Genomic DNA, 27,715 nt, shown 5'->3' on the forward strand with positions numbered 1-27,715 from the left:
GAAAATAATCTCTATTTTTCAGGCTCATGTGCAGCTTCTCCTGTTCTCTCTGTAAGTCATAAAGGTCTTTCATTGCTGATAGTCATTCTGGACCCTGATCACTGAGTCCTTCTGAAATTCGGCCTTTTAACTCAGTCATGCAAACCACTCCTTGACATCATTAAAGGATGGCAGCAAAGCCGATGGTTAGGAATGGGGCGTCCGATTCCGGAGTGAGTCCACCCGAATTAAATTCCTGCTCCTTTTCAGCTCTGTGACCTTGAGCTGTGCGAGCCTCCGTTTTCTCATTTGTAAACTGAGGGGAAAATGGTAGTTACCTCAGAGGTCTTGAAGAAGATTCAATAAGATAATCCACGTAAGATACGTAAAGCAGTTCCTGGCACAGATGTGTTCAATCAATGTTAGTTATTATTGTAGCATTTAAATTGCCCCTTTTTGAGCAAGAAAAAGTAGACACTGAAAGTATGTTTGCCTTGCCTGGGGTCACACACATTAATTACTGGAGTAGTCTTAGCTTTCCCTGAGAGTCTAGTTTCCTGCTTCCAGTCTTAGAGGCATATTTTCATTTCAGGAGTCAACTTTCATCAAAATGTGTCAAACTTTATTGAAGTTGATTCATACAGGCTTTTAGAACCGTCAGTGACTCCATGTGGCTCCCTCGGACCCAGGCATCAGTCAAGCCGCATTCTATCCATTTAAATATCAGCACATTGGGTTGGAAAAGACTGCCAAAGCTATCTAGTCTTGCTATACCAAATACTTGGCACACATACCAACATTTCTGTACCCATAGCAGACATTGCTAATCCATCAAAACACCTTTCACCTTGAGTCCAAACATGGCCACAGAATCTTTCTCAAAGCAGCTCCAGGGCTTCCCTGGTGCCGCAGTGGTTGAGAGTCCGCCTGCCGATGCAGGGGACACGGGTTCGTGCCCCGGTCCGCGAGGATCCCACATGCCGCGGAGCGGCTGGGCCCGTGAGCCATGGCCGCTGAGCCTGCGCGTCCGGAGCCTGTGCTCCAAAACGGGAGAGGCCCGCGTACCGAAAAAAAAAAAAAAAGCAGCTCCAGGCAGCCATTAGTAGGTAATTGAAGTTGACACATAAACTGAAACTTGTCATCCCAAACCAATCCAACCTCTTAACCAATACTTGAATGACCTCTACAATATTATTGTCTATTTTAAAAAATATGTTCAATGTTGTAGAGCTTCCTGATAGGGGAGGACAAGAAGGAAAAGGAGAGAGGAGGAGAATATATAGTAACATCTGGGTGGCACTTATTATTCATATGCCAGGCATTTATAACTCCTTATCACATTCACTGTCTCCGACAAATCTGGAAAGATCTCTATTTTACAGTTTAAAGAAGCCATAGTTCAGAAAAGTTGCAAGACTTTGTCCAAGGCTCCCAGCAGGTAAACAGGATTTGATTTCAGGTCTTCCTGTCTCTAAGGACTATTTCTTCTCTCTCCCAACACAGTGCCCCTTCTCTGGTCTTGGGTGGCTGATAACAGCTTCACAAAGGCCACCATGTCATACCGCCTTTTTCAGAAAATCTCTTTTTTTAGGGTTGAGTTATGAGTCCATCTGTAACCTGTCCTTCTTAGATAAATCTCTAATTTTTTAATCTTGGTTCAAAAGTTCAAGAATCCATGTTCCACTACTTGTGAAAGAGTCAACTAGATTTCTTAAAATTCTGGATGAAGGCCGAAACAGAGGAGGTCATTGTTTCACTGGGAAATGAATTCAAATCTATTTTTGAAACAGTTTTCCAGAATTTTACAGGAACCTATATTGTTGCCACTTGGTCAGGCCCACTTTTTTATTTTCTTTTCTGTCTAGGCAAAGAAACAGAAAAGAGAAAGCAAGGGTTCTGCAGAATTTTTACTTCAAAAATTGAAACCAGACCACACCAGGGCAGTTTGTGGTCTGAATATATCAGTGGATCTAGTCATATTTCATCTGAGCTTTTCTTAGGTATACTAAACCACAAATATGAACCTCATTATTGTGTCTGGGTGGAAATACTTTATGGATTAAGATTTGTGGGGTTAATTTGGTTGGTAATGAAACGTATGTTTGAGGGATGGGAGGGAGGAAACCATGAAGCACTATGGATGCTTAAGCCAAACACTAAAGAAAGAAACACTCGGTACTGCACGGGAAGCGGGGGTGTTCTTAATATCAGCCACGTGACTTGGGTCTAAAATGAAATCCAAAATTAAGTTCAGCAGAAATAGTGCTGAATTAACAATGGACCGCATGTCACTAGAACGAAAGAGACTCTAGAATTGAAGCCACAAACAACTGCTTATGTTACAGGAGAATCCGAGGCCCCAAGAGTGGATGTGACTTGCCACAGTGGTTGGCAAAACTGTGGCTCATGACTCGTCTTATAGCTCTTCAATCTATGGCATGTTCTACTACACAGCCCCATGAGAGCCCCAAATCTCCAGGAGCTTAGAAATAAGTACTGAACATTCAGAATACAAAAGGAGAAAGAGAGTGACCTAAATTTAACAAACAAAAAACACTACAATGAAATTGGAAGGATTCCTGACTAACAACCCAGGATGCTTCCCTTGCACTGAAACCAGAGTTTGACACTGACTATCTCACAGGCCTGGTGAAGTCCACCTCCTGCCAAAGGTCCAGCTGAGTATACTTCAGTCAGACACAAAGCTTGTCTCAAAGCAGACAGTACTGGGCTCTCAAGAACTCTTGGGGTGTTGACTAGAATCTCATAGGAAGGAGTAAGTTCTGTCTTGGCCGTTTTTGTAACCCCTGTGCTTATGGCATCTGGGACATAGTACCAACTCACTGAAGAGCTGAATGAGCAAAAATGAACTAATTCCAGGAGTGCGGCAATGATGAATTCCTTGATACATCTTGCCTTAGAAGAGATCACAGGAGAGCTAATTACATGAAGGCCATCATGAAAATAAGAGTATTTGTTCATTCATTAATTCCATGAATAATGAGCACCAGCTATAGGTAAATTCAAATCAAAAAATATACTTAGCTTTACTTTATTCAAATATAAATATATTGTGCACTTACTATGATCAGGTTAGAGTGCTTGGTGTTGGGTATTAAGAGATGAATGACTCAGATATGGTTCCTGCCCTCGTGGAGCTTACAGTCTACATACAGTCTAACTGTGTGAAGATGAACTGCTTACAGTTTAACGTAAATACAAGATAGAATTTGCTTATTGCTCTAAAAGAGGAAAATATACATACATGATAAAACCACCCCAAATCACTTTTAGAATGACATGTGATGAAAATAATATTAGATCAATACTCAGAGAATTCAGAAGAGGGACAAAGTTCCCTAAGAAAATTTCTAATATATTATTATTTTTGAACAGTATGTTGAAGGACAGAGAGATTTGCCTGCTCAGATGGCAAAGGAGCTTTCTGAGGAGACTTTAAGGCATCTGGAATCCTTCCTCAATGATAACTGAGCTTTGTCAGCTTCTCCAAGGTGTCTGTCAGCATGCTTCATCTCTAGAGCACTCACAGGATATCTGGCTCCTTAAGGTCCTAATTCCAGGGTACTGATAGTATTCCCTCTTGAGCCAAGTGTTTAGAAGTTATATAGACAGAGCTTGGGTCTGGTCTTGAATCACAACTCCTTTCCTTGGCCCTCCAGCACAAAAGGCTTTATAAGGTGGTGGCTCAGAACACTTACTTTGGACTCTGAAAGACCTACGTTCAAATCCTAACTCCACTACTTAATGGATATCTGAACTTGCACAAGCCACTTAATTATCCCATGCCTCAGTTTCCTCATCTGCAAAATAAGAATAAAGATACCATCTCATATCACTTTGTAAGAATTTAAAATTGAAGGTTTAAAATGCTTAGCACAGGCTCTGACAATTAAGCACTGAATGAATGATAGGTAATGATGTCTTCATTACTTTTATTATCCTTGTTATTATTTCAATCTTTTCCTGATCTTCCAAGGCCTCTTCAATCAATATTTGGGGAGCCTAAGCACTTCCTCCTCCAGGAAGCCCTCTGTGAACTTCCAAGCTCAGAGTGACACTTCTCTCAATTCCTTCATTCAGACTAGCACTGCTACTGAACCTTGCTTGTGTATGTTCTAGTTTCTGAGATTTCTGGAAACAGAGAATAGGTCCTTACTCTGCCTAGTTTTCCCAACACGCAGTACATAGTAAGTAAACAGCAGGTAGCTCTTGAAAGAACCTTAACATTTGTACGCCTGCTATTGGCTTAGAGTGTGCAGGGACACTTAAGTATACCACAAATATTCAATCCACAATACATGGATTTAAAGTCAATTCTATTTTGTGACCTTTCCGGGGGAAACTGTAAGCTTTGTGATAATAGAGAACATGCTTATCCCCTTCATTTTTGTATCCCTTATGCTTAACTCAGGGCTTGGCATATGGTAGGTGTTTAATAAATTCGTACTGAAAAGATGCATAGTCAGATAGATGGATGGATGGATGGATGGGTGGCAACTGAAGAAACCCTACAGCACAAAGAAATCTGGACATCTCTTTTTTTTTTTTTTTTTTTTTTTTTTTTGCTGTACGCGGGCCTCTCACTGCTGTGGCCTCTCCCGTTGCGGAGCACAGGCTCCGGACACACAGGCTCCGCGGCCATGGCTCGCGGGCCCAGCCGCTCCGCGGCATGTGGGATCTTCCGGGATCGGGGCACGAACCCGTGTCCCCTGCATCGGCAGGCGGACTCTCAACCACTGCGCCACCAGGGAAGCCCTGGACATCTCTTAACACAGATGCTCTCCAAGATCCTATTGCTGATATTTCTTTCTAGGGACCATTACAATGACCACAGACTAAGAATTACTAGAAACCTTTCATCTGCACTTATTGTTGAAGGCCTCACAGTGGTTTCGGGGAAGAGAGAAACCTTAATCAAATTCACTGACAAAAAAGGTAGGATATCTGGGTTTTAATATTTGCTTTACCACTAATTAGCCGGTGACCCTCTCTGGGTGTTTCAGTTCAGATACTCTCTTTCATGTCATGTACTACTCTTACTCAATTCAATGTGGCTGCCTGAAGTGATATATTCATAATAACTCTCAGGTGGGGGTATGGAAGCATGTAGGCATCAATTAGCAATGTCTGCCATGTACACTGGAAGGATGTGTGTGGGTGCCATAGGCTTGCCACCCCTGGACTCGATCTTCTACAGTTGATTCTAAGCCTGCTCAAGTCTGATGTTGATTCTATAATCCGATGTCTGTCTATGTCTATTGAAAGTACTGAAAAACTGAGCCAAACATTTCCCGTCAGAAGCAATGTCTTGAAAAACTAAACCACAGGCAGCCTGTTCTGGAGAAAGACCTGGCTGAGCAGCATGGACAACCATCCAGTAGCAGCACTGCCTCTTGGCCAGGGGACTGACCTGCCAGAAAAGAGCTCCACCCTGGGCTCACAGGCTTGCTTTTCTTGCTACTGAATGAGAATATGTAGGCTAGGAGGAAAACCAGGACTATAGACACAGCCTCCTCTTCTTCTAAGGATTTCAGAGTGTCTCTGTCACTTGACAAACTGAAACACTAAGAATTTTACACTTCTATGGAAAAAGCAACAGTGGGCAGAAGGGGGCTCCCCAAAATTCTCTTAGGAATCCCTCATCCTTCAGAGACTAGCCTTCCACGAACTGCCTTCTTCTAACAAAAGACACAAATCATCACATAATAACAATAAACCAGTTACTAAGACCTCCCTCCTGTTAGGCACTGTCCTCAATACTTCCATGTGTTATCTCATTTGATCTCATTTTTTTCTCACTTGCAGTTGAAAGAACTTTATTGTGGGGTTTTTATGAGTGTTGCCATTTTACAGACAAGAAAGCTGAGGCTCAGAGAGGCAATGTTACACATCTAAGGTCAAACCTTCTAGATGGAGCTCTATGAAGTTCCCCCTATCCAACCATATTTGACCTATGAAAATGGCAATTCCATACGATTCAAACTAATAGCAAGTGGCAGGACCAGAATCCATAGTATTTGGCTGATTCTAGAGCAGATATTCACAAACATTGCACAGACTCTCCTTGGAGATTTGTCAGTTTTAGCATCTATCATTCTCCCCTGTAAGTATTTGTTTGCCTGTCTGTTTCCTTTACTGGACTATGAACTGATTGAGAACAGGAACTACACATCATTGGTCTCTGAAACATCTCACTACCCCTTGATCTATCCCATAGCCTGGTCTTTATATATATATATATATATATATATATATATATATATATATATATATATATATATATATACACACATTTATTTATTTTATTTGCTTTTGGCTGCGTTGGGTCTTCGTTGCTGCGCGCAGGCTTTCTCTAGTTGCGGCGAGCAGGGGCTACTCTTCGTTGCGGTGCATGGGCTTCTCATTGCAGTGGCTTCTACTGTTGTGGAGCACAGGCTCTAGGCGTGTGGGCTTCAGTAGCTGCAGCACGCGGGCTCAGTAGTTGTGGCTCACGGGCTCTAGAGCACACACTCAGTAGTTGTGGTGCACAGGCTTAGTTGCTATGCGGCATGTGGGATCTTCCTGGCCCAGGGCTCGAACCCATGTCCCCTGCATTGGCAGGCGGATTCTCAACCACTGCACCACCAGGGAAACCCCCATAGCCTGGTCTTAACACTTATTCAACTCACCTCTGTTGAATGCAAGAATGAATGATTTAAAAAATGACTTAATTCACAGGACTCTGAAATGACTGTTGGCTCTACAAGCATCTGAACTGGGTGCCAGCTACGCCACCGTACTACCTAAATGGAAAAGTGCTTCTCAGTGCTGGAATTCCAACACCCAACACTCCAACACCCAGGGCTCAGAGGGGCTTTGCTTAGGCAGGCAGTGTTTGCTCAATTCTTTTAAGACACAGGTGGTGCTGGACTCAATCAAATGTAAGGCTCAGATATCCTCGGAAAAAATCCACACTTCAGGCTCTTTCTTAGCCCCTCTCTCTTCCTGACACATTCCAACAAGGAATTTATGGATGTTGGGAAGGACAAAGGGTGAGGAATTCTAGAACCTTTAAGAACGCCCATGTAAGTAACTCCATGCTTAACTGACTGTGCACAATAAAATTCTCTTGCCGGCAGGAAGAAAACTTTAATGTGATCTGTCTCAGGTGTTGCCAAAATGATGTGGAAAGAAATTCATCTGCATTTCTAAACAGTAGGAATCTTCCTTGGCCCCCGAGCCAAAGCTATTTGACGTAAATGCCTAAGTCAAACAAGATAAATATATTCCGTGAGTTACTAAAAGTGAAGTCATAAGTATTCTGAAATATGATTCTAGCCAGTTGGAAATTTTATCTTAATCTAAAAATGAAACTTTATTCTCCAGCTGTGAACCGGGAAACATTCAAAGATTGTTGATTCCTTCATCTAAGCAATGGTCTTTGTCCTGTGGTCAAGTGCCTAAAAATAACTGCCAGTTTGTTTATTCCATGCTGCTTCCAAAAGGTTAGCTATCAAACAGCTCTACTGGAAGAAAAAAAAAAAAAAAAGGAAGATTTGCTAACAAGCCAAGAGGCACCTCAAGAGTATACAGTTGTAAACCAAAAAGCTCTTGGGACATGGCTGCCGTGACAGTGACCTGACCGAGGTTTCCCCATCTATTAAATGAATGGTACTTCACAGTCACGTTCTGAATAAAAATCTACAATGCCCAAATCTGGAGATATCATCCTACACTGGCCACAGCTAATATCAAAGGAACTGAAACAAGAACTAATTTTTATCTTTCATCAGTGATGAAGACCTAACATTTTAAAAATGTTTATTTCATATTGGAGTAGAGTTGATTAACAATGTTGTGTTAGTTTCAGGTGTACAGCAAAGTGATTCAGTTAAACACATACATGTATCTAGTCTTTTTCAAATTCTTTTCCCATTTAGGTGGTTACATAATATTGAGCAGAGTTCCCTGTGCTGTACAGTAGGTCCTTGTTGGAAGTCCTAACATTTTAACACCTCCTCCCTTCAAAAAAAAAAAAAAAAAAAAAAAGGCTTCAAGACCATTATTTTACCTTTTTTTTCTTCCTTTTTTTATAAAGGGGATGCAACATAAGTTTCCCAGGTATTTGCAGACCAAGGGACTAAATACAGAAGCCTATGTTTTCCCTGATCTTCTCCACAGATGACACTGAGCAATTAGGCACCTAGCCTTAGACAGACACAGCAATGCTTACTGGGCTCAGTACCAGCCCTTCACATTGGCCATTCATGCTCTCCTCACTGGCTGTACCAACTTCACGTGCTCTCTCCTTTCCACTCCCCTACCCATCTTATACACCCCAGTAGAATCAGGACTTCAGTATTCCGTACGTGTTACCCCACTTTTGCCTACATCAGGCAGCTGCAGAGGGAACCTGCTGTTATTACTGTCTCCTTCCTCATTCTCCTCCTCACCCACGCATTCCTTGCCTTTTCTCATGCTCTTCCCTCTTTCTAGATGCCTAATCTAGAAGGGTAGGTGGGTAAGGTGCAAATTCAATCCACCTACTCTGTTATAACCAACCACCTTTTAGAATCCCACCCATCCTTCAGGCTCATCTCAGGTGCCACCTCTTTTGAGGTGTGTTTCTTCAGCCCCTCAAAAGAAAGTAGCCACCCTCCACTTTGAACCTTAGAAGACGTAGGTTAGCCAATCTCTTTTGTTACCTATTACATCATTGTCATAGCCATGATGTAATTCCCTATTTCTCCCATGCCTTCTGGATGCAAACTTTCCTTTCTAATCTACTCTCTATTTGACCGGTGTCGTTATTATTGTTTCTATTATCATTAGCTACCATGTTAAGTACCTACTATGTGCCAGGCACTGTGCTGGTAGCTTAAGATACATCTCATTTTATCCCATCTTCTCATAACTTTATAAAATAAGCATATATATATATATATAGCCATGCAGGAGATGAAGCAAGTGATACTCAGAGGGGGAAGTGAATGGCCACAGGTAGCAGCTACCAAGTGGAAGAGCTGGATTCGAACACAGGTCTGTTTCTCTGCAAAGACCAGGCTCTTTCTCCCATACCTAGCCGCTTCATCAATAGAACTGTTCAGACTACTGAAGAACATGGACTGAGTCCCCTCAAAGTGTGCAGCAAAGTAGTCCAGAGTCAACAGAAGCAGGAGAGCATGAGTTAATTTCGACAAACCTACCAGCTCCCAAGAGAAAGGTGAGGTAGGGCAGAACAAGATGTTAGGTGTAGCCAGAGGGGCTCCTGGGCAACCTATCTTCGGTTTTATTTGAGAAGTGTCTCATGGAGAACTTGGGGTTCTGAGGTATGCAGAGAGAAAAAGAAAAAACATTTCATATCCCAAGTGTAGGATGGGGGAAAGGATGATGACTTGGGACAAGCTCCATGTCCCTTCATATCTGAGGAGAACAACAGCCATAAAGACCACTCCTCGCTTGTACCTGGATATGTTTGAACATGTAAGGTATGGAAATTACAGTGCACATAAATATTTGCTTATGTTAACTAAAAAGATGTCATGTTCTCTAGTCTCCTGGCATCTTCAGGTGAGGTACTCACCAATTTTAATTAGACAGGAGACTTAACAATATCCTACCTTTCTTTTTTAGACTCCCTTTAACCTCTCAGAGTCTCAGTTTCCTCATTTGTACCATGGGCTTAACATAACCAAGCAGATTTCTAAACTTGCACTGCTAAATAGAATTTCCTGCAATGATGGAAATGTTATTTATCCACACTGTCTGAATTATAGCCACTAGCCACATGGCTACTAAGCACTTGAAATGTGAACAGTACAATTGAGGATGGAATTTTTCATTGTATTTAATTTTAATAACCACTTGTAGCTAGTGGCTACCATATTGAATAATGCAGCTCTGGACCAAAGAATTCAAAGTTTTTTTCCTCTTCTTAAACCTTCTCTCTCATGAAGAAATCTTTAAGGTAGTTTTTTTCCCCCCCCCTCCGGATTAATTATGCTTGAAAAGTTAACAGGAATGAAGGCACCTAGAGAGTCACAAACACAATCACAGAGTTAATTTGACTCTAAAAATTTCTTTTGGTAAAAATAGAAAGTAGAGTCTGATCCACACGTGTATTTTTCTGCACTTAGCATATATGCCAAGGCAGGTTACAGAGCAAGGCAACATGCATGGCCTGGATATAGCCACTTTGTCCTGGATGTGTGACCCCAACAATCTATGTATTGAGCCAGTACAAAGGCTGTGTCTCTTCCTGCTGCCCTCCTTTCACCTTTGCAAACATTGACAAACAGATCCTTTAATCTCTCCATAAAAGATAGAAGATAGATAACTAGGTAGATAGAGTGTAGATAGATAGATAGATGATAGATAGATAGATAGATACAGGTATAGACGTAGACAGGGATATGGACATAGGTATAGGTAGAGATGTAAAGATAAAGATGTAGATACAGATATAGATGTAGAGATAGAGAAAGAAAGAAATATAGAGATATCTCCCAGGACATATTTGCCTGGGGGATCTGAGACAGAGATTCCTTCACTTCACTGCAGAACTCACCCTTGCTTAGAAAAACAGAACTGCATATGCCAAGGTAGGAGTTTCAAGAGTTGGGGGGAAGAAAATCCTGGAAAAAAGACTAATTGAAGTCCATATTTTTAAAACAAAAGCTCCCCTTTACTGAGCTCTTGCTGCTGCCAGAGACTGAACCATTCCCACCACACACATTATCTCATGCACTTTCCACAGTAGTCCTACGGGGACACTCGTAGCGTGCTTTACTGATGAAATGACTCCGGCCTGTGGTATAGATAGTTTTGCCCAAGGGAGAGGAAGTGGTTGAACAATGACTCAAGACAGTTTGTGTACAAACCTGTGCTCCTCAACACTCTTCTATTTACATTCTAGAGCCCTGGAGCTTGCCATGTTCTCAAAGAAGCCCTTTCTATTGGACAATTCCAATTAGAAACATATTTCGTCTGTCGTGCTGAAATTTGCCTTCTTGTAGCCAACCCTCCTCTCCACCCCTAACATACACACATATTGGTGCTTGTTTTGTCGTTTGAGGCCACAAGGGACAAGCCAGCTCCTGCTTCCCCAGGATTTATACATAGGAATCCTGTTCCTCTCAATCTTGGCTTTCTCAGCTACAGAATAAACATGTACAGGTCCACACTCCTTCCCCCTACAAGATAGTTTCCAGACCGTCCATGGACTGATCACTTCCTATAAAGATAAGAATCTGCTTGTGCTTTCTAAAGAATCTCTACAGAATAAGTTGCTCATTCTCCAATTTTAAAAGCCCTACTGTCCAAACATGGTCCTTCATGTCTAACCTAAATATCACAAACTGTAATCTAAAGTAATCTTCCCTAGGTCTATCCTCAGAGGAGACATTAACCAGCCAGTTGTCTGCATGAGAATATTTTACATTCTTTTTTTATTATTATTTTACATTCTTAAAGATTACTCTTTGCTTTGTATGTTTGCTTCTCTGGTGTAAATATTTCCAGTTCTAGTAAATTTATCTTCACAAGGTTCACCCCCTCACTCATCAGTGATTCTGCAGCTCCTCTTTGATCTAGATCCAAGTTGCTGTTGGGTTTAGTACTGGATTCAATGAAGAGGTCAAGCTTAAGCAAAAGGAGGCTATTGGCCTGGACTCATGCTAGGTTTTGTTCTTCAGAGCATAACAAAAGAGCAGCTACTTTTTAATATGTGCCTATTATGGGCTTGACACTATGTTGGGTGTTTTCTGTGCAGATCTTTAATTCATAATTCCCTCTGGAAGGATTTTGACCCCATTGTGAAAGTGAGATCATGGTTTAGAGAGGATAAATGTCAATAGCTTGCCCAAGTCACAGGGTTAGTGAGTGGCATTTGTACTCAGGTGTGTCCAATTCCAAAGTCTAGACATTTTCCACCACTCTGAAGGTATAATGGGTCTTTCCCAAAGTGCAAAAACATCCACCTGCCCTCAGACAGCCATGAGCCAATATGGAAAATACATAGCCCTCAAGAATCACATTTCTTTCCTCCAAACAATGCAGCATTTGGCTGTGCCAGTGCACATACAGAGTGAAAAATCCTCACTCAACCCATACTCTGGTTATTATTTCCCTAGATTTGCTGCCTTAAAGTCTCAACCAACAATTCTAACAGCCTTTTAGATGGAAATTTAAGTCATTTAACAACACACACAAAAGTGTTGGGTAAAAGTCCAAAAGCATTTCAAACTTGGCCCATGGCCCTTTCTCATAAAAAAAAAAAAAAAAAAAAAAAAGAAAGAGCTAAGAATTGATGAGAAGAGGGTGAGAAAGAAGGACTTTGTGGAAGGCAAAGAGAGTTAAAACAATTGCAGTAGAATACGCAATCAAGAAATATTTGTCCGGTAAACAACTAAGATAGGCTATGGTAGTTTGAAAGAAGAGAACTTGCCAAGTTCTCCTCTTCATAATAATTTTCATTCAGTGGGCTTGCCTACATCACAGATCCGCAAATTCTTATTAGGAAACTAATTTGAATGATAAAGCATACAGATGGCCACCTTCTCACTGTGTCCTCATACGACCTTTCTGCTGTGCACAAACAGACACAGAGTCAGAGAGAGATCTGGAGTCTCTTCTTCTTCTTATAAGGACACCAATACTATCATCAGATTAGGGCCCCACCCTCATGACCTTCATTTAACCTTGATTACCTCCCTAAGAGCCATACCTCCAAATATAGTCACACTGAGGGTTAGGACTTCAAGTATGAATTGGGGGGGGAGGGGAAGATATGATTCAGTGTAAGACACTCAGTAAGAACAGAATAAGTAGTTGTTGGGACTTCCCTGGTGGCGCAGTGGTTAAGAATCCTCCTGCCAGTGCAGGGGACACAGGTTTGAGCCCTGGTCCGGGAAGATCCCACAAGCCGCAGAGCAACTAAGCCCGTGCACCACAACTACTGAGCCTGCGCTCTAGAGCCTACAAGCCACAACTACTGAGCCCCCGTGCCTAGAGCCCATGTTCTGCAACAGGAGAAGTCACTGCAGTGAGAAGCCAGTGCACCACAAGGAAGAATAGCCCCTGCTCACCACAATTAGAGAAAAGCCTGCGCACAGCAACGAAGACCCAACGCAGCCAAAAATAATTAATTAATTTAAAAAAAAAAAGAATAAGTACTTGTTGATTGCAGAAGACATCAAGGGCTCATGGACATCTTTCTGAGTCACCTCTTGCCCTTGGTCATAGTTTGGATAACTGATTCAGGAACATTCTGTCAGGCTCTTCTAAAAACTTGACCTTTTAAGGTTTTAGAAATAAATCGAAAAGAAGAGGAATTGAGGTTCAAAGAGGTAGAATACTATTCCAACAGCCACATAACTAGTTAGATGTTCAGTTACAGTAAAAACTCAGTTTGTTTTCTAAAGTCTTTCATTTTCACCTCTGCCTCTCACAGCAGAGGAAAACCAGCAGATGGAGTTAATCTTAGATTGGAGGGTCAATAATAAGAGGGAGGAGGGCTTCCCTGGTGGCGCAGTGGTTGAGAGTCCGCCTGCCGAGGCAGGGGACACGGGTTCGAGCCCCGGTCCGGAAAGATCCCACATGCCGTGGAGCAGCTGGGCCCGTGAGCCATGGCCACTGAGCCTGTGCATCTGGAGCCTGTGCTCTGCAACGGGAGAGGCCACAACAGTGAGAGGCCCGCATACCACAAAAATAAAATAAATAAATAAGAGGGAGGAGTTACTGGACATCTATGGGACTACAGCCTTCCTATCACTCAATGTGCTCATCCAGTAAATAGCGAAGGGCTTCATGACTCTATGAATGATTTCTACTTACTGTTTTCACTTCCATCATTACTTTAACCTTGACATTATGATCTTCACTGCACAGAAGTGAAATAAGACAAATAAAAGTTATATAATTACCCAAAGGCCCAGAACGAGAGCTGAGATCCAAACCCGCATCTGATCTGTCTTGTCCTTTCTGTTGTCTCCCTCTACTTCCAAATATTGAATAGTGAGTGAAGTCATTCCTTCAAGATTGCAAAATTCTTTTAGAGACCATTTTATATCCACACTGCAGTGCACACTGAAGGAATAAAAGGAGACCTTCACACACAGGAAATATCAATCAAAATTCCCTTGGAATTGCAGATATTCAATGAACAGTAGATACTAACAAGCTTATTGTTTTCCTTTGTTTACTTGTAGAAGAGAATTCCTTCCAGAAGATCAGGAACAACCGATTTGGATTCTACTCTCAGCTTCCAAATCCCCAATTCTGCCTAAGAGTGAGATACCCTAGGACCACAGAACCCCGGGAACCTTCAGCCTAACCCACCTCCACCATGGGGGTCGCGACTCAGCTGTTGGCAGGCATCTTCCTAGCTCTGCTTGCCATTCCTGCTGAAGGTGGCGTCCTCAAGAAAGTCATCCGGCACAAGCGACAGAGTGGGTTGAATGTCACCCTGCCAGAGGAGACCCAGCCGGTGGTGTTTAATCATGTCTACAACATCAAGCTGCCTGTGGGGTCCCAGTGCTCGGTGGATCTGGAATCAGCCAGTGGGGAGAAAGACTTGGTCCCACTGTCAGAGCCAAGGGAGAGCTTCCAGGAGCACACGGTAGATGGGGAAAACCAGATCGTCTTCACACACCGCATCAACATCCCCCGCCGGGCCTGTGGTTGTGCCGCTGCTCCTGATGTCAAGGAGCTTCTGAGCCGACTGGAGGAGCTAGAGAACCTGGTGTCTTCCCTGCGGGAGCAGTGCACCTTGGGAGCAGGCTGCTGCTTCCAGCCTGCCGAAGGTAGGAGCTGGTGACTGGCCCAGCCCCTCACTGTACACGTGAGCAGGCCAGGATCCGTCAGTTGTTTTCCAGAGTGGGCTCCCTGGGGAACTAGCCTCACAAGGTGTTCATTCAAAAGAGATTTTATGGACAAATGATTGTGCAGAATGTAATCATCTCCATTCTGCTTTTGGAGAGTCTTGGTGACAAATGTTTCTCAGAGGAATTTTCAGGCCTCCGAGAATTCCTGCTTTGAAAAACCCTGTTTTAGTTTAAGTACGAGTTTCTAAAACTTATTTGACAATGAAATCTACTCATTCTCTACCCTTAAAACCTATGAATTTATTTTGACCCAAAGATCATTCTCTGAAAAGTGGTGATGTAGCCCCATCACTTCGTTGTACAAATAGGGAAACTAAAGGCCTAGAAGGAAGTTGGGATTCCTCAAGGTCCTGCCATAAGTGGCCAAGTTAGGACTTCAACTACAGGATTCCACACCCCAGTGTTCCTGCAAAGTTACAATGCTGCCTACGGTGATGCAAAATCTGTGGGAAATAGAAAAAATGTTCCAGTTTAATGGCAGCAACGATGATGATCGCAATATGAATTGAGCCCCTTTATGTACCAGGAATTGTAATTCACTATCTCATTTAATCCTTCCAACAACCCTTTGAGATAAGGTTTAATACCCCCTCTCTACAGATCTAAGAAATGAGACTCAAAAAAGTTAAGCTGGCACAAGATGACTCAAAGAGTGATAAGAGATAGGAGCTTTGAAGGTGCCTGTGTGTCTCCACAACTCATGCTATCCCAGTGATACCCTGTCTCCAGGTGCATCTTTTTTTAAGGAATTGTGCCACTTTGGAATTCTGTCTTCATCTTCATCCCCTAAAATTGATAGAGCTACAGGGGCTTCAACAGCTTCAAATCAGAGATGAAAATCTCTATTTCTGCTGCTCATAAAAAGTATGAGCAGAAAGTATTTTGCTAGATACTAAAAAGTATTTTGGCAGATTATTTCAAGAGCAGCCCTAATTGTTGTCAGTAGACAGTACTATAGGACATCCTTTAGGTTTCCAAGGCAAAAGCAACAACAGAAAAGTTCTCTTTATGCACAAATTACTTTATCTTCCACTTCTGTCAACTCCCTGGCAAAACGCAGGGGGGAGTTAAACAATAGGACTGATGCTAAAGAATGGGTTAAAAAAAATGGTTAATGCAGTGCTGTCTATTAGAACTGTAATCTGAGCCATGTATGTAATTAATCTTAACTTTTCCAATAGTCACATTAATGAAAGAAAAAAGGAACAGGTAAAAATGATTTTAATCATCTATCCAATATAAGTAAATAATCTTTCAGCTTGGAATCAATACAAAAATTGTTAATGGATATTTTACATTCTTTCCTTTTATGCTAAGTCTTTGAAATCCAGTGTGTATGTAGTTCCCATTTAGAGCACATCTCAATCCAGACTAGCCACAATTCAGTTGTTTAGAAGCCACGTGTGTCTGGTGGCTACCATACTAGACAACATAAGTTTAGATTCTCACTTTCCAAGCCAACGTTTTCTTAAAATTGACTTCCCTCCTGTTGTCAGGAAGGAGATAAAGTGTATTCATTCAACTGTATTTAGATGCAGAGAAAATGGAGTGAGTTTTGTTTGTTTCTTCTCCTTGGCTCTATGGAGACCACACCAGCCACTGCTGCAAGTTAAGCCAAGACATTACAGAGACTTCAAAGCGCCAGAGTCACAGCAGCCCTGACCACGTATTCCTCATATTCACCCACCACCGCAGCTTTCAGGATAGAGAGGAAAAAAGATGGAGGCACATGAGCTTGGCGAGGGCTGAGCCCAATGCAAAGCTGTCCTAACAGAATTAGAAAGCCACTCCTTAGCTACCTCATTTCAGTTACAAAAAATTTAGCAAGTTTTGGTCACATAAACACATATAACAACTTGAGTCAACCCAAAACACTCTGCAAAAGGAAATCACAGTGAGCACAACAGCAGGTCCTTAATGTCCTTATTTCACCTGATTTACCCAGGGAAGTGGGCCATTGGTCCCACCCGACCGATGAAGAGACATGCAGCGCAGCTATTGAGTCGAGGCATCAGAACTGAGTTCAGTTCAACAATTATTTTTTGGTGAAACACTTATTCTCCTGTATGTCTGACCTTGGCTAGGTGCGGGAAAAGTAACAACACAGGCCAGCATGTTGCATTGCACAGGCAGTGATGCGTAACCTTTGGGTCACGGGAATACTTGAAAATTTGATGAAAACTATGGGAGTTCTCCCCAGGGATGGAAATACACACACACACACACACACACACACACACACACACAGAATCTGCATATGAACCTACAATTTCAGAGAGTGCAGGTTAAGAATTCCCACCTAGGATCATTAGATCAGGCCCCAACTCATTTCACACAATAAGCAAGTGGTTTTCAAGCCAGATGGGGCCTGAGGGTGCACCCCTGCTCTGGCTGAATTTGAATTTGGGTTTTGTGGCTAGAAACCAAGAAACTGGGCTGCTGGTGCTCAGTGGAGAGCCTCTGTTCTCTTCCCTCCCTGCAGGCCACCTGGACACCAAGCCCTTCTGCAACGGCCGGGGCAACTTCAGCACTGAAGGCTGTGGCTGTGTGTGTGAACCGGGCTGGAAAGGCCCCAACTGCTCTGAGCCTGAATGTCCAGGCAACTGTCACCTGCGAGGCCAGTGCCTGGATGGGCAGTGTGTGTGTGACAAGGGCTTCATGGGGGAGGACTGCGGCCAGCTGGCCTGTCCCAGTGACTGCAATGACCAGGGCAAGTGCATGAACGGGACCTGCGTCTGCTTCGAAGGCTACTCGGGGGTGGACTGCAGCCAGGAGCCCTGCCCGGTGCCCTGCAATGAGGAGCACGGCCGCTGCGTGGACGGCCGCTGTGTGTGCCAGGACGGCTTCGCCGGCGAGGACTGCAACGAGCCCCTGTGTCTGCACAACTGCCGCGGCCGCGGGCGCTGCGTGGAGAACGAGTGCGTGTGCGATGAGGGCTTCACAGGCGACGACTGCGGCGAGCTCATCTGCCCCAATGACTGCTTCGACCGCGGCCGCTGCGTCAACGGCACCTGCTACTGCGACGAGGGCTTCACGGGTGAGGACTGCGGCCAGCTCGCCTGCCCCAATGCCTGCCACGGCCGCGGCCGCTGCGACGAGGGCCAGTGCGTGTGCAACGAGGGCTTCGCAGGTGCGGACTGCAGCGAGAAGCGCTGTCCCTCTGACTGCCACGACCACGGCCGCTGCCTGGACGGGCACTGCGAGTGCGACGACGGCTTCACGGGCGCGGACTGCGGCGAGCTCCGGTGTCCCCGCGACTGCAGCGGCCAGGGCCGCTGTGTCAACGGGCAGTGCGTGTGCGACGAGGGTCGCACCGGGGAGGACTGCGGGCAGCTGCGGTGCCCCAACGACTGTCACGGCCGCGGGCGCTGTGTGCAGGGGCAGTGCGAGTGCGAACTCGGCTTCCAGGGCTATGACTGTGGCGAGATGAGCTGCCCCCATGACTGTCACCAGCACGGCCGCTGCGTGAACGGTATGTGTGTCTGTGACGACGCCTACATGGGTGAGGACTGCCGGGAGCTCCGCTGCCCCCGGGACTGCAGCCAGCGGGGCCGCTGCGTGGACGGGCGGTGCGTGTGCGAGGACGGCTTCGCCGGCCCCGACTGCGCAGACCTCTCCTGTCCCGGCGACTGCCATGGCCGGGGCCGCTGCATGGACGGCCAGTGCGTGTGCCACGAGGGCTTCACGGGCAAGGACTGCGGGCAGCGCAGGTGTCCTGACGACTGTCACGGCCAGGGCCGCTGCGTGGACGGCCAGTGCGTGTGCCACGAGGGCTTCACTGGGTTGGACTGCGGGAAGCGCTCCTGCCCCAACGACTGCAGCAACTGGGGCCAGTGCGTCTCCGGCCGCTGCATCTGCAATGAGGGCTACACTGGAGAAGACTGCTCCCAAGGTGAGTACCAGCACTCCAGCGAACTAGTGTGATGACAGCCACCATCGAGTTGGCATGTGCTGGAGAACTCTGTGTTATACCAAACACACACACACACACACACACACACACACACACACACACACACACTGACTCTTTGACTCACCTGTTACAGAGCTACCTATTTGAGGGCTCAGAGGCTCAGAGAGGTTATGGAATTGTCCCAAGGACACACAGCTTATATATCACAGAGCTGGTACCTGAATCTGGGTAACTCATCTACGTTGAGTTTAACACCCAGTGCCCACGAAGAGGGCAGATGAAATGTTCACCTCCCTTTTGCTGAACATCAACCTTCTTTCCTACTCTGTATTGACATGGAAGCAATAATGAACTAAATCCCTCATTTGGATGGAAGTAAAAACTCAGCTAAGTTGAATAGACAGTGAGATTACATAAAACAAACTGTTTTAAATGCACATTCAGCTAAAGATGAAGTGCTGATCACCTATGAAGCAGGCCCGTCTCTTAAATCACCTTTTTGTTGTTGTCTTTTATCCCAAGGACTGTGAGTGCCTTAAAGGAGCATTATCCCAGCAGTTAGCACAGGGCATGTATTCAGTAAGTAAACACTGGTTGAGTGAAAACACAGCAAAGACCGATAATGCTCATGTTTAATGAGGGTCTTCTTTGTACTTCCCTCATCCACCCTTATATACTTGTCGTAATGGAGACTTTCTGCCTTGATTAAAGCCATTGGCACATAAAAACAAACCCACGGCTCTGTGTTTGACATGGCCAAGCCAGGGAAGCCTGGTTGGAAGGAAGACCAGGCTGGCCGGGAGGAGAGGTACATTCCACATTTGATGAGTAAGCAAAGTTGAGCAAGTCCCTCTGCCTCACTCACCTCTAAGAAAAGGAAAGACTTGGACCAGATGAGCCTAAAATACCCTTCCAGTGCTAAGAATGTACGACGTGAAGTTCAGAGCAGAAAGCCAAGCCCAGGCTGCACTTTCCCATGCAGGTGGCCTGAATCTGAACTAAGGTCCAGGGAGTGGAGAAGTCGGAGGGGCCAGTTCACAGAGAGCCCTGAAGGCCACACTGCAGACCTGGAACTTTAGCCTGAAGGCAAGGGATGGCCACCAAAAGTTTTGAAGATGGGTCACAGCAGGAGGGTCCTTGATGAGTCTGCATTTTAGAAAATGGAAGCTGGGTTTCAGGGCTCCGTGACTGGGGGAAGAGACAGGTCCAGGGAAACAAACCAAGAGGGAATTCATAGAGTGCGTTATGACACCACCTGACCCAAACTGTCCTTCCTTATTCTTGCCAGTGTCCCCTCCCAAAGACCTCATCGTGACAGAAGTGACAGAAGAGACCATAAACCTGGCCTGGGAAAATGAGATGCGGGTCACAGAGTACCTCATTGTGTACACGCCCACCCATGAAGACGGCCTAGAAATGCAGTTCCGCGTCCCTGGAAACCAGACGTCCACCACCATCCAGGAGTTGGAGCCTGGCGTGGAGTACCTTATCCGCGTGTTTGCCATCCTGGAGAACAAGAAGAGCATCCCTGTCAGCGCCAGGGTGGCCACTTGTGAGTGAGCAGAACACCTCTCGGCAGCCTCATCTGCCCTCCTGTCCCGTACATACGCCCCCCCATGAGTTACTGCCTCACCTTTGCCCCTGTAGCTCTATGGCTGTCTTTACGCAGTTACACTAGTTAAAACTCTGGAATCCAGTTAAGCCCAATGAATTTTTAAAAAAATTTTTTGACGTATAGTTGATTTACAATGTTGTGTTAATTTCTGCTGTACAGCAAAGTGATTCAGTTATACATATATATGTATTCTTATGCCTATAACCCATTGAATATTTGTTAAAGAAAGTCCTCACATACTAACTCATTTAACTCACAATAACCCTATGAGACAGGAGCTACTGTTAACCCATTTTACAGATGAGGAAACTGAGACTCTGAATGGTTAAGCATCTCATCCCATATCACACAGTTAATAAGTGGTAGAGATAGGATTTGAACCCTGGCAGTCTTAAGTACTCTATTCTACTACTACCTTTCTATGGAGCTCACTGTCTATATATTTAAAAAATACAAAAGTGGAAACATCAAGGTTCAAGTTATTCTTCCTTTAAGAGTCCAACATCAGAATAATTACCTCCACTCCTAAAAAGCAAGCTGTGGCTAGAAATTGGTTCTTTTTTGCTTAGTAATAGTAACATTGGCTGCTTTTATTAAACTTGTGCTTCAGGCCAGGGACCATGGCCAGCAGTCACTGTGGGACTCAGCAGTCTCAAAACATTCCCAAGGGGTAGGCATACTTAGCTCCTTCTCTTGGATGAAGAAACTGAGACTCAGGGCATTTTGTTAACTCAACCAAGCACACAAAAGTTGTGACGATGGAGCTGAGATTCTAGCCCATCTGTATGATTTCAAAGTCAATTGTCATATTAGGTTTAAGCATATGAAATTGCCAATATTCAGTCATATGGTTGGTCCTTATATTGATATTAATTTCCATGATGCCTCATAGCAGACGGCATCCCAGGAGAACCCTTGAATAGACTCCAGCTCTGACAGACAGCCCTGTGGGGTTTAATGGAACCGTGTCTGTCCCCTCCATCACACATGTAGTCATCTTTACCTCCTCTCTGTGCTCTTCCTGGCAGACCTGCCTACACCTGAAGGTCTAAAATTCAAGTCCATCAGGGAGACATCTGTGGAAGTGGAGTGGGATCCTGTGGACATCGCTTTTGAAACGTGGGAGGTCATCTTCCGGAATATGGTAAGGAGCACAGAGGAGTGGGCACCTTCGACCACGAGAATCTGAAAGATGCTCACAGGGCTTTGTAGACTTTTCTATCAACTCACTTCCTTGGCTTTTGGTGTGGGACAAGGCTCTAAGTAGCCCCTGGGCATATGCATCTATTTTTAAGTGACTTAAGAAGTCAATAAGCACAGCACTTAGGGCTGAGAGCCTAAGTAAATAGATGGCAAGTCATCTCTATGTTCCCATTACAGTCTTACAAATCTCCACTCAGAGGCAAAGAAGATAAGAAATGGTCTCTGCCTCAGAATGCCTCCAGGCATATCTGAGATTGAGTATCCTTTCTCTCTGTGCCTAAAAGCACATGTGACCAGGAAAGAGGTCCCTGAGTTCAAAGTCAGGCTCTGCCTCTTACTAGCTATGTGGAAGATGGGACAATGGCATGACTTCTGGGATGCTGGCTTCCTCGTCTATGAAAAGAAGGATTGATTTGGTGGCTCCAGAGTTCCTTTGGTTCTCATGACTGTCATTTGACTTGAGTGTCAAAGGGGTGAGTAGAGAGGTCTGTGGGAGGGAGAAACCAACTTGAGAGATGTATTCATGTCTCTATATCCTCAGCACCTGCCATACCGATCAGAGGCTTAGTAAGTGCCTAGTGATAGATGAAAGAACGAAAGAGGAAGGCATGAATACAGAATGAATGAATCACATAAATGAAGGAGCTGGTACCTCCTTAGGTCTTACAAAGGTGCCTCTATATTTCAGAATAAAGAAGATGAGGAAGAGATCACCAAAAGCCTGCGGAGGCCGGAGACCACATACCGGCAAACTGGCCTAGCTCCCGGGCAAGAGTATGAGATATCTCTGCACATCGTGAAAAACAATACCCGGGGCCCAGGCCTGAAGAGGGTGACAACGACCCGTGAGTATCACCTTTAATACCACTGACACAAGGATAAAGCTGATTGTACTGCAAAGCATCTCTGGTTGATAACATGCCCTCTTACAGAGCATCTGTATCAATTAGCTTTTTTTTTTTACAAATTTATTTATTTTATTTATATTTATTTTTGGCCGCGTTGGGTCTTCGCTGCCGCGCGTGGGCTTTCTGAGTTTGTGGCGAGCGGGGGCCACTCCTCGTTGTGGCGCGCAGGCCCCTCATCGCGGTGGCCTCTCTTGTTGAGGAGCACTGGCTCTAGGCATGCAGCCTTCAGTATTGTGGCTCACGGGCTTGGTAGTTGTGGCTCACAGGCCGTAGAGCATAGGCTCAGTAGCTGTGGCACACGGGCTTAGTTGCTCCGCGGCATGTGGGATCCTCCTGGACCAGGGCTCGAACCCGAGTCCCCTGCATTGACAGGCAGATTCCCAACCACTGTGCCACCAGGGAAGCCCTCAATTAGCTTGTGCTACCTAAAAAACAAGCTCCAAACTTTGTGGCTTGAAATGATACTTTTGCACATTGGTGATTTGGGGTTGGACAGTTTTTCTGTTCTTGACTGGACTCACTTATGCATCTGTATGGGCTGGGGGCTGGTTGGCCCAGGATGGCCTCAGCCAGGACAGTGCTCTTCTGCCTCACATGGTCCCTCAGCCTCCGGTGGGTTAGCCTGGGCCTGATCTCACGGCAGCTGAGCAGGCTCACAAAAGACACTGGGTCACTTCCATCAAAGCATATCTCAAGGCCAGTCCAGATTGAAGGGGTGGGGGAAAAGGTCCATCTCTTTATGAGAGAAGCTTCAAAGTGACATTTCAAAGGGGCACTGATACAGGAAAATAAATAAGTGAGACTCTAGCAAATAATCTACCATACTATCTGATTTAATATTAGTACCCAGTCCTATGGAAAAGGTAGGGAAAATATTAATGCTATTATTTTTCAAGAGTCAAAACTGAGGCTTCGGGCTTCCCTGGTGGTGCAGTGGTTGAGAGTCCGCCTGCCGATGCAGGGGACGCGGGTTCGTGCCCCGGTCCGGGAAGATCCCACATGCCGCGGAGCGGCTGGGCCCGTGAGCCATGGCCGCTGAGCCTGCACGTCCGGAGCCTGTGCTCCACAATGGGAGAGGCCACAACAGTGAGAGGCCCTCGTACCGCAAAAAAAAAAAAAAAAAAAAAGAAACAAACAAAAAAAACCTGAGGCTTAAAGAAGCTGAATCAGTTTAACTAACACCACATGGTTAATACTATCAGGGCCAGAATTTTAAGCCTGGGTTTACTTTTATGACTTTAACCCCATTACCAGTAACACTGACTAGGCTCTGGGTTATGTAGAGTGTTGATTCCATGTCTTCAACAGGAACTTAAATAAAATGTGACTCAGTGCTAAAGAGATCAGAACTTCTTGGGTCTAGAGTAGGATTTGGCACTGCTAGGTCATTTGGTGGGGGGAATAAAAATCCTGAATTTGGAGTTGTTCTATCAAGAAGCAAATTTTTATAAATAAACAAACAAACAAAATTGTTTTGCACTGACATTTGGGAAAATCTCTTTACCTTCTTCAAGATAGCATATGTGCCAACTATTTAAGGTATTGAGTCTTCTTGGCAGGGGGTGATTAGAAAATTTAAATCTGTTTACTAATGACAAGAAAGAACATCTTGCATTTAAATATTTGCACATTTTGTTTAACTCAGATCCAATTCATAAGATTGTCTTTTTCATAAGCAAGTGTTTTCCATCATCCTGACGACATCGACACTGTGGTAGGTAGAAGGCGGGTACCAACAAGAAAAAATCATTAGATCACCAGAAAGGCATAGAAAAGATTAAGCAAATGCTTATTTGCTATAGAGACGGCCCACTGAAAATACAAAAGACATTTCTTTCATCTGCCCTTTTCTTTTTTTTTTTTTTTTTTTTCTTTTTTTTTTCTTTTTGCGGTATGTGGGCCTCTCACTGTTGTGGCCTCTCCCGTTGCGGAGCACAGGCTCCGGATGCGCAGGCCCAGCGGCCATGGCTCACGGGCCCAGCCGCTCCGCGGCATATGGGATCCTCCCAGACCGGGGCACGAACCCGTATCCCCTGCATCGGCAGGCGGACTCTTAACCACTGCGCCACCAGGGAGGCCCTGCCCTTTTCTTTTTAATCTAAATTTAGGGGTTGTCTGCTTTATTTTCTTCTTCTTGAAGGACAAACATCCCAACATTTGAAGTTTCATAATCACATAAATAACAACACTGAGAGGCAGATACTTACCTGTTTATTTTGCTGATACCTGATCTTTTTCCAGATTTAAAGGATCTTAAAAATTTCATATTTAGCTCCTTCCCTCTCAGCTCTATAGAGAGATCGTATGACAACCATTTCTGATATGTAAATATTTTTGAGAGCCATCATTTAAAGGAGAAAGAGCCTGGGCTTTGGATCCAAACAGTCCTGAGCTTGAATTCCAGCTTCACCAATAACCATCACCTTGGGTAGATCCACTTCTTTAAGCCTTAGACCCACCATCTGGAAACCGGGTTCATATATCTTCCTACGGCATAGTCATGAGAGTTAAGACTTAAACGACAAAGCACTGTGCTTGGCACAGGGTGAGCACAAGACAATGTTAATCTCCTGTATTGAAGGGTTCTGAACGTAGGGTGAGATCGGTGTCCTTGACTGAATCTCAACTTCTCTGATGAAAGGGGTGTTAAGAAAGGTAGTAGGTATGGGTCAGGTGTTTCCTAGCACCTTGAAGATCATAGGATGGGAGGCTTCACTGATGAATTGCAGTATTATTTTCATTGTGGATTTCACGGCTTCAACATCTGTGAGCTGAGGCTAATGTATCAACTCACAGAGTTCAAAAACTAAACTCTGCAGGTTTCTCACAATCAGCTATGAATTATTCCTCTTTCTCATTCCCTTTATAAAACCAAGTTCCTTTTATTTGATATTGTTTCCTCAACCAGTGCTGAAAACACAAACTTAACTATTTTAAAAAATGAAGAAACATTGACTGAATGCTTTAATATCTTAATTTTCAGCCTGGTATGTTTTACTGTATAATGTTTTAATGCATTAAAATTATTTAACTAATTAGAAAAAAAAAGAGTAAAGACATAAATGGCAAAGCCTGATGCTACACTCAGGATTCAAAAAGGTCAAAGACCGACTCTCTGAATGACCCTATCTAGATTGTATAATACAGTTTGAATAAACTGTAGAGAAATCTGTTACAGAATAGTGAGAAAAGCACAATACTAGGAAGCTCTTATTTTTGATTGTGGTGAGAACACTTAAACGGAGATCTACCCTCTTAACACGTTTTTTTGTTTGTTTGTTTTTGTTTTTTGCGGTACACAGGCTCCGGACGTGCAGGCCCAGCGGCCATGGCTCACGGGCCCAGCCGCTCCGCGGCATGTGGGATCTTCCCAGACCAGGGCACGAACCCGCGTCCCCCGCCTCGGCAGGCGGACTCTCAACCACTGCGCCACCGGGGAAGCCCTTAACACGTTTTTAAGTGCACAATAGAGTACTCTCAACCAGAGGCATAATGCTGTACAGCAGATCTCTAGAGCTCAATCATCTTGCAAACTGAAACTTTATACCCCTAGGGGAAGGAGTATGTGTTTATCTGTTTGCAACAGGGTCAGACAAGGGTTCTTGTCAGAAAGTGACATATGAGTGGGATTTTGAAGGATGAATAGGAGATTTTTAGAGGGAGAGGAGCAATCTCAGGAAGAAGAAACAGAGGAACAGCAAGTGTAGAGGCCGGGGGTGAGAAACAATACGGGGTGCTCTTGGAGGAGAAGTATGCTGTCAGAGCAGGAAGCCCAGAGTGGGTGGGGCAGGAGGTGCGCAGCAGGGCAGGAGGAAGGCCAAGATGCGGCCTCAAAGACAGGCAAGGCTTGAGATAGCCGTGACGTTCTTGCTTGAATTATTTTCATCAAAACTAACTTTCCATGCATTGTCAAGACGGTCACTGCCTCACTTTTCTGTTTCATTATTTGGATAGAGAAGTTACCAATTAGGGAGTTTTGCCTAATTGAAAAACCATAGGGCTTCCCTGGTGGCGCGGTGGTTGAGAGTCCGCCTGCCGACGCAGGGGACGTGGGTTCGTGCCCCGGTCCAGGAAGATCCCACATGCCGCGGAGCGGCTGGGCCCGTGAGCCATGGCCGCTGGGCCTGCGCGTCCGGAGCCTGTGCTCCGCAACGGGAGAGGCCACAACAGTGAGAGGCCCGCGTACCGCAAAAAACAAAGACAAACAAACAAAAAAAAACCCATAGAGGCTAAGTCAATGTTTTTCAAGGGAAGTAGCCCGTAAGTGTGTTTCTTCAACTTATGATGATGGTGATGATGATAATAGAGTCACAAGCATTTATCATATAACTACTACATTGCAGGCTCTGTGCTAGATGCTCCACATGCATTATTTCCTTTAATGTTTGAAAAAAACAAAAACCCTACAAGGTAGTTGTCATCATCCCTACTCATAGCACAGCAAACAGGAAATTGAGGTTCCAAAAGACAAGATAAGGTCAGTTGGCCAGTTTGCACCTGAACGTACACTGACGGATCTGGAAGGCTACAAGCCCCCTCTCTGCTCAGCCCTTGGCACTGGCCCTGATCTCTGAAACCCCTCTGTCCTCTGCCTGTCACAGGCTTGGACGCCCCCAGCCAGATCGAAGTGAAAGACGTTACAGACAACACCGCTCTCATCACCTGGTCCAAGCCCCTGGCCGAGATCGACAGCATTGAGCTCACATACGGGATCAAAGATGTGCCCGGCGACCGAACCAGCGTCGACCTCACACACGAGGAGAACCAGTACTCCATCGGGAACCTGAAGCCAGACACAGAGTATGAGGTTTCCCTCATCTCCCACAGGGCTGACATGTCTAGCAGCCCCGCCAGAGAGACCTTCACAACAGGTAACGGGCCTCCCCCTGCTAACAGCCCCAGCAAAGGAAAGATTGCCAGACTCCCATCCCCACTACATGTCGGGGTGTCTTCCAGGCTCCTTTTACAGTAGAAACAATGGAAAGGGGATTTTCATTCCTTTAAGTTTTATTTTAAAATACTGTAGCAATTGATTGATTAATATTACCCCAAATAACCTTCTAAGGCAAAAGAAAATTTTTGCCTACATAGAAAATTCTGGTCTGAGATTCTCAGACATTTTGGTTAAAGTAAAATTTAAATAAATATTTTAATAATAAAATGCAGTATATGGAAAACATAAATGACAAAGATGCCTTCTAACCTCTTAGCCTAC

At 44.7% G+C, this 27,715-nt stretch overlaps 1 protein-coding gene across 6 annotated transcripts in view; it reads left to right on the plus strand.

Annotated features, from left to right (window-relative positions):
- TNC (tenascin C) overlaps window positions 1-27,715 on the plus strand; it is a 94,737-nt gene that overhangs the window by 13,112 nt on the left and 53,910 nt on the right. For all 6 annotated transcript variants that reach the window (XM_060100642.1, XM_060100643.1, XM_060100644.1 and 3 more), the window contains exons 2-7: window positions 14,187-14,780; window positions 17,344-18,753; window positions 20,063-20,326; window positions 21,418-21,533; window positions 22,281-22,437; window positions 27,102-27,371. In XM_060100642.1, coding sequence (XP_059956625.1) covers window positions 14,324-14,780; window positions 17,344-18,753; window positions 20,063-20,326; window positions 21,418-21,533; window positions 22,281-22,437; window positions 27,102-27,371 — 2,674 coding nt within the window. In that variant the 5' untranslated portion in view covers window positions 14,187-14,323. The remainder of the gene's footprint in view (window positions 1-14,186; window positions 14,781-17,343; window positions 18,754-20,062; window positions 20,327-21,417; window positions 21,534-22,280; window positions 22,438-27,101; window positions 27,372-27,715) is intronic.

Source organism: Mesoplodon densirostris, chromosome 6 (genome assembly GCF_025265405.1).
Source record: "Mesoplodon densirostris isolate mMesDen1 chromosome 6, mMesDen1 primary haplotype, whole genome shotgun sequence".
NCBI lineage: Eukaryota > Metazoa > Chordata > Mammalia > Artiodactyla > Ziphiidae > Mesoplodon > Mesoplodon densirostris.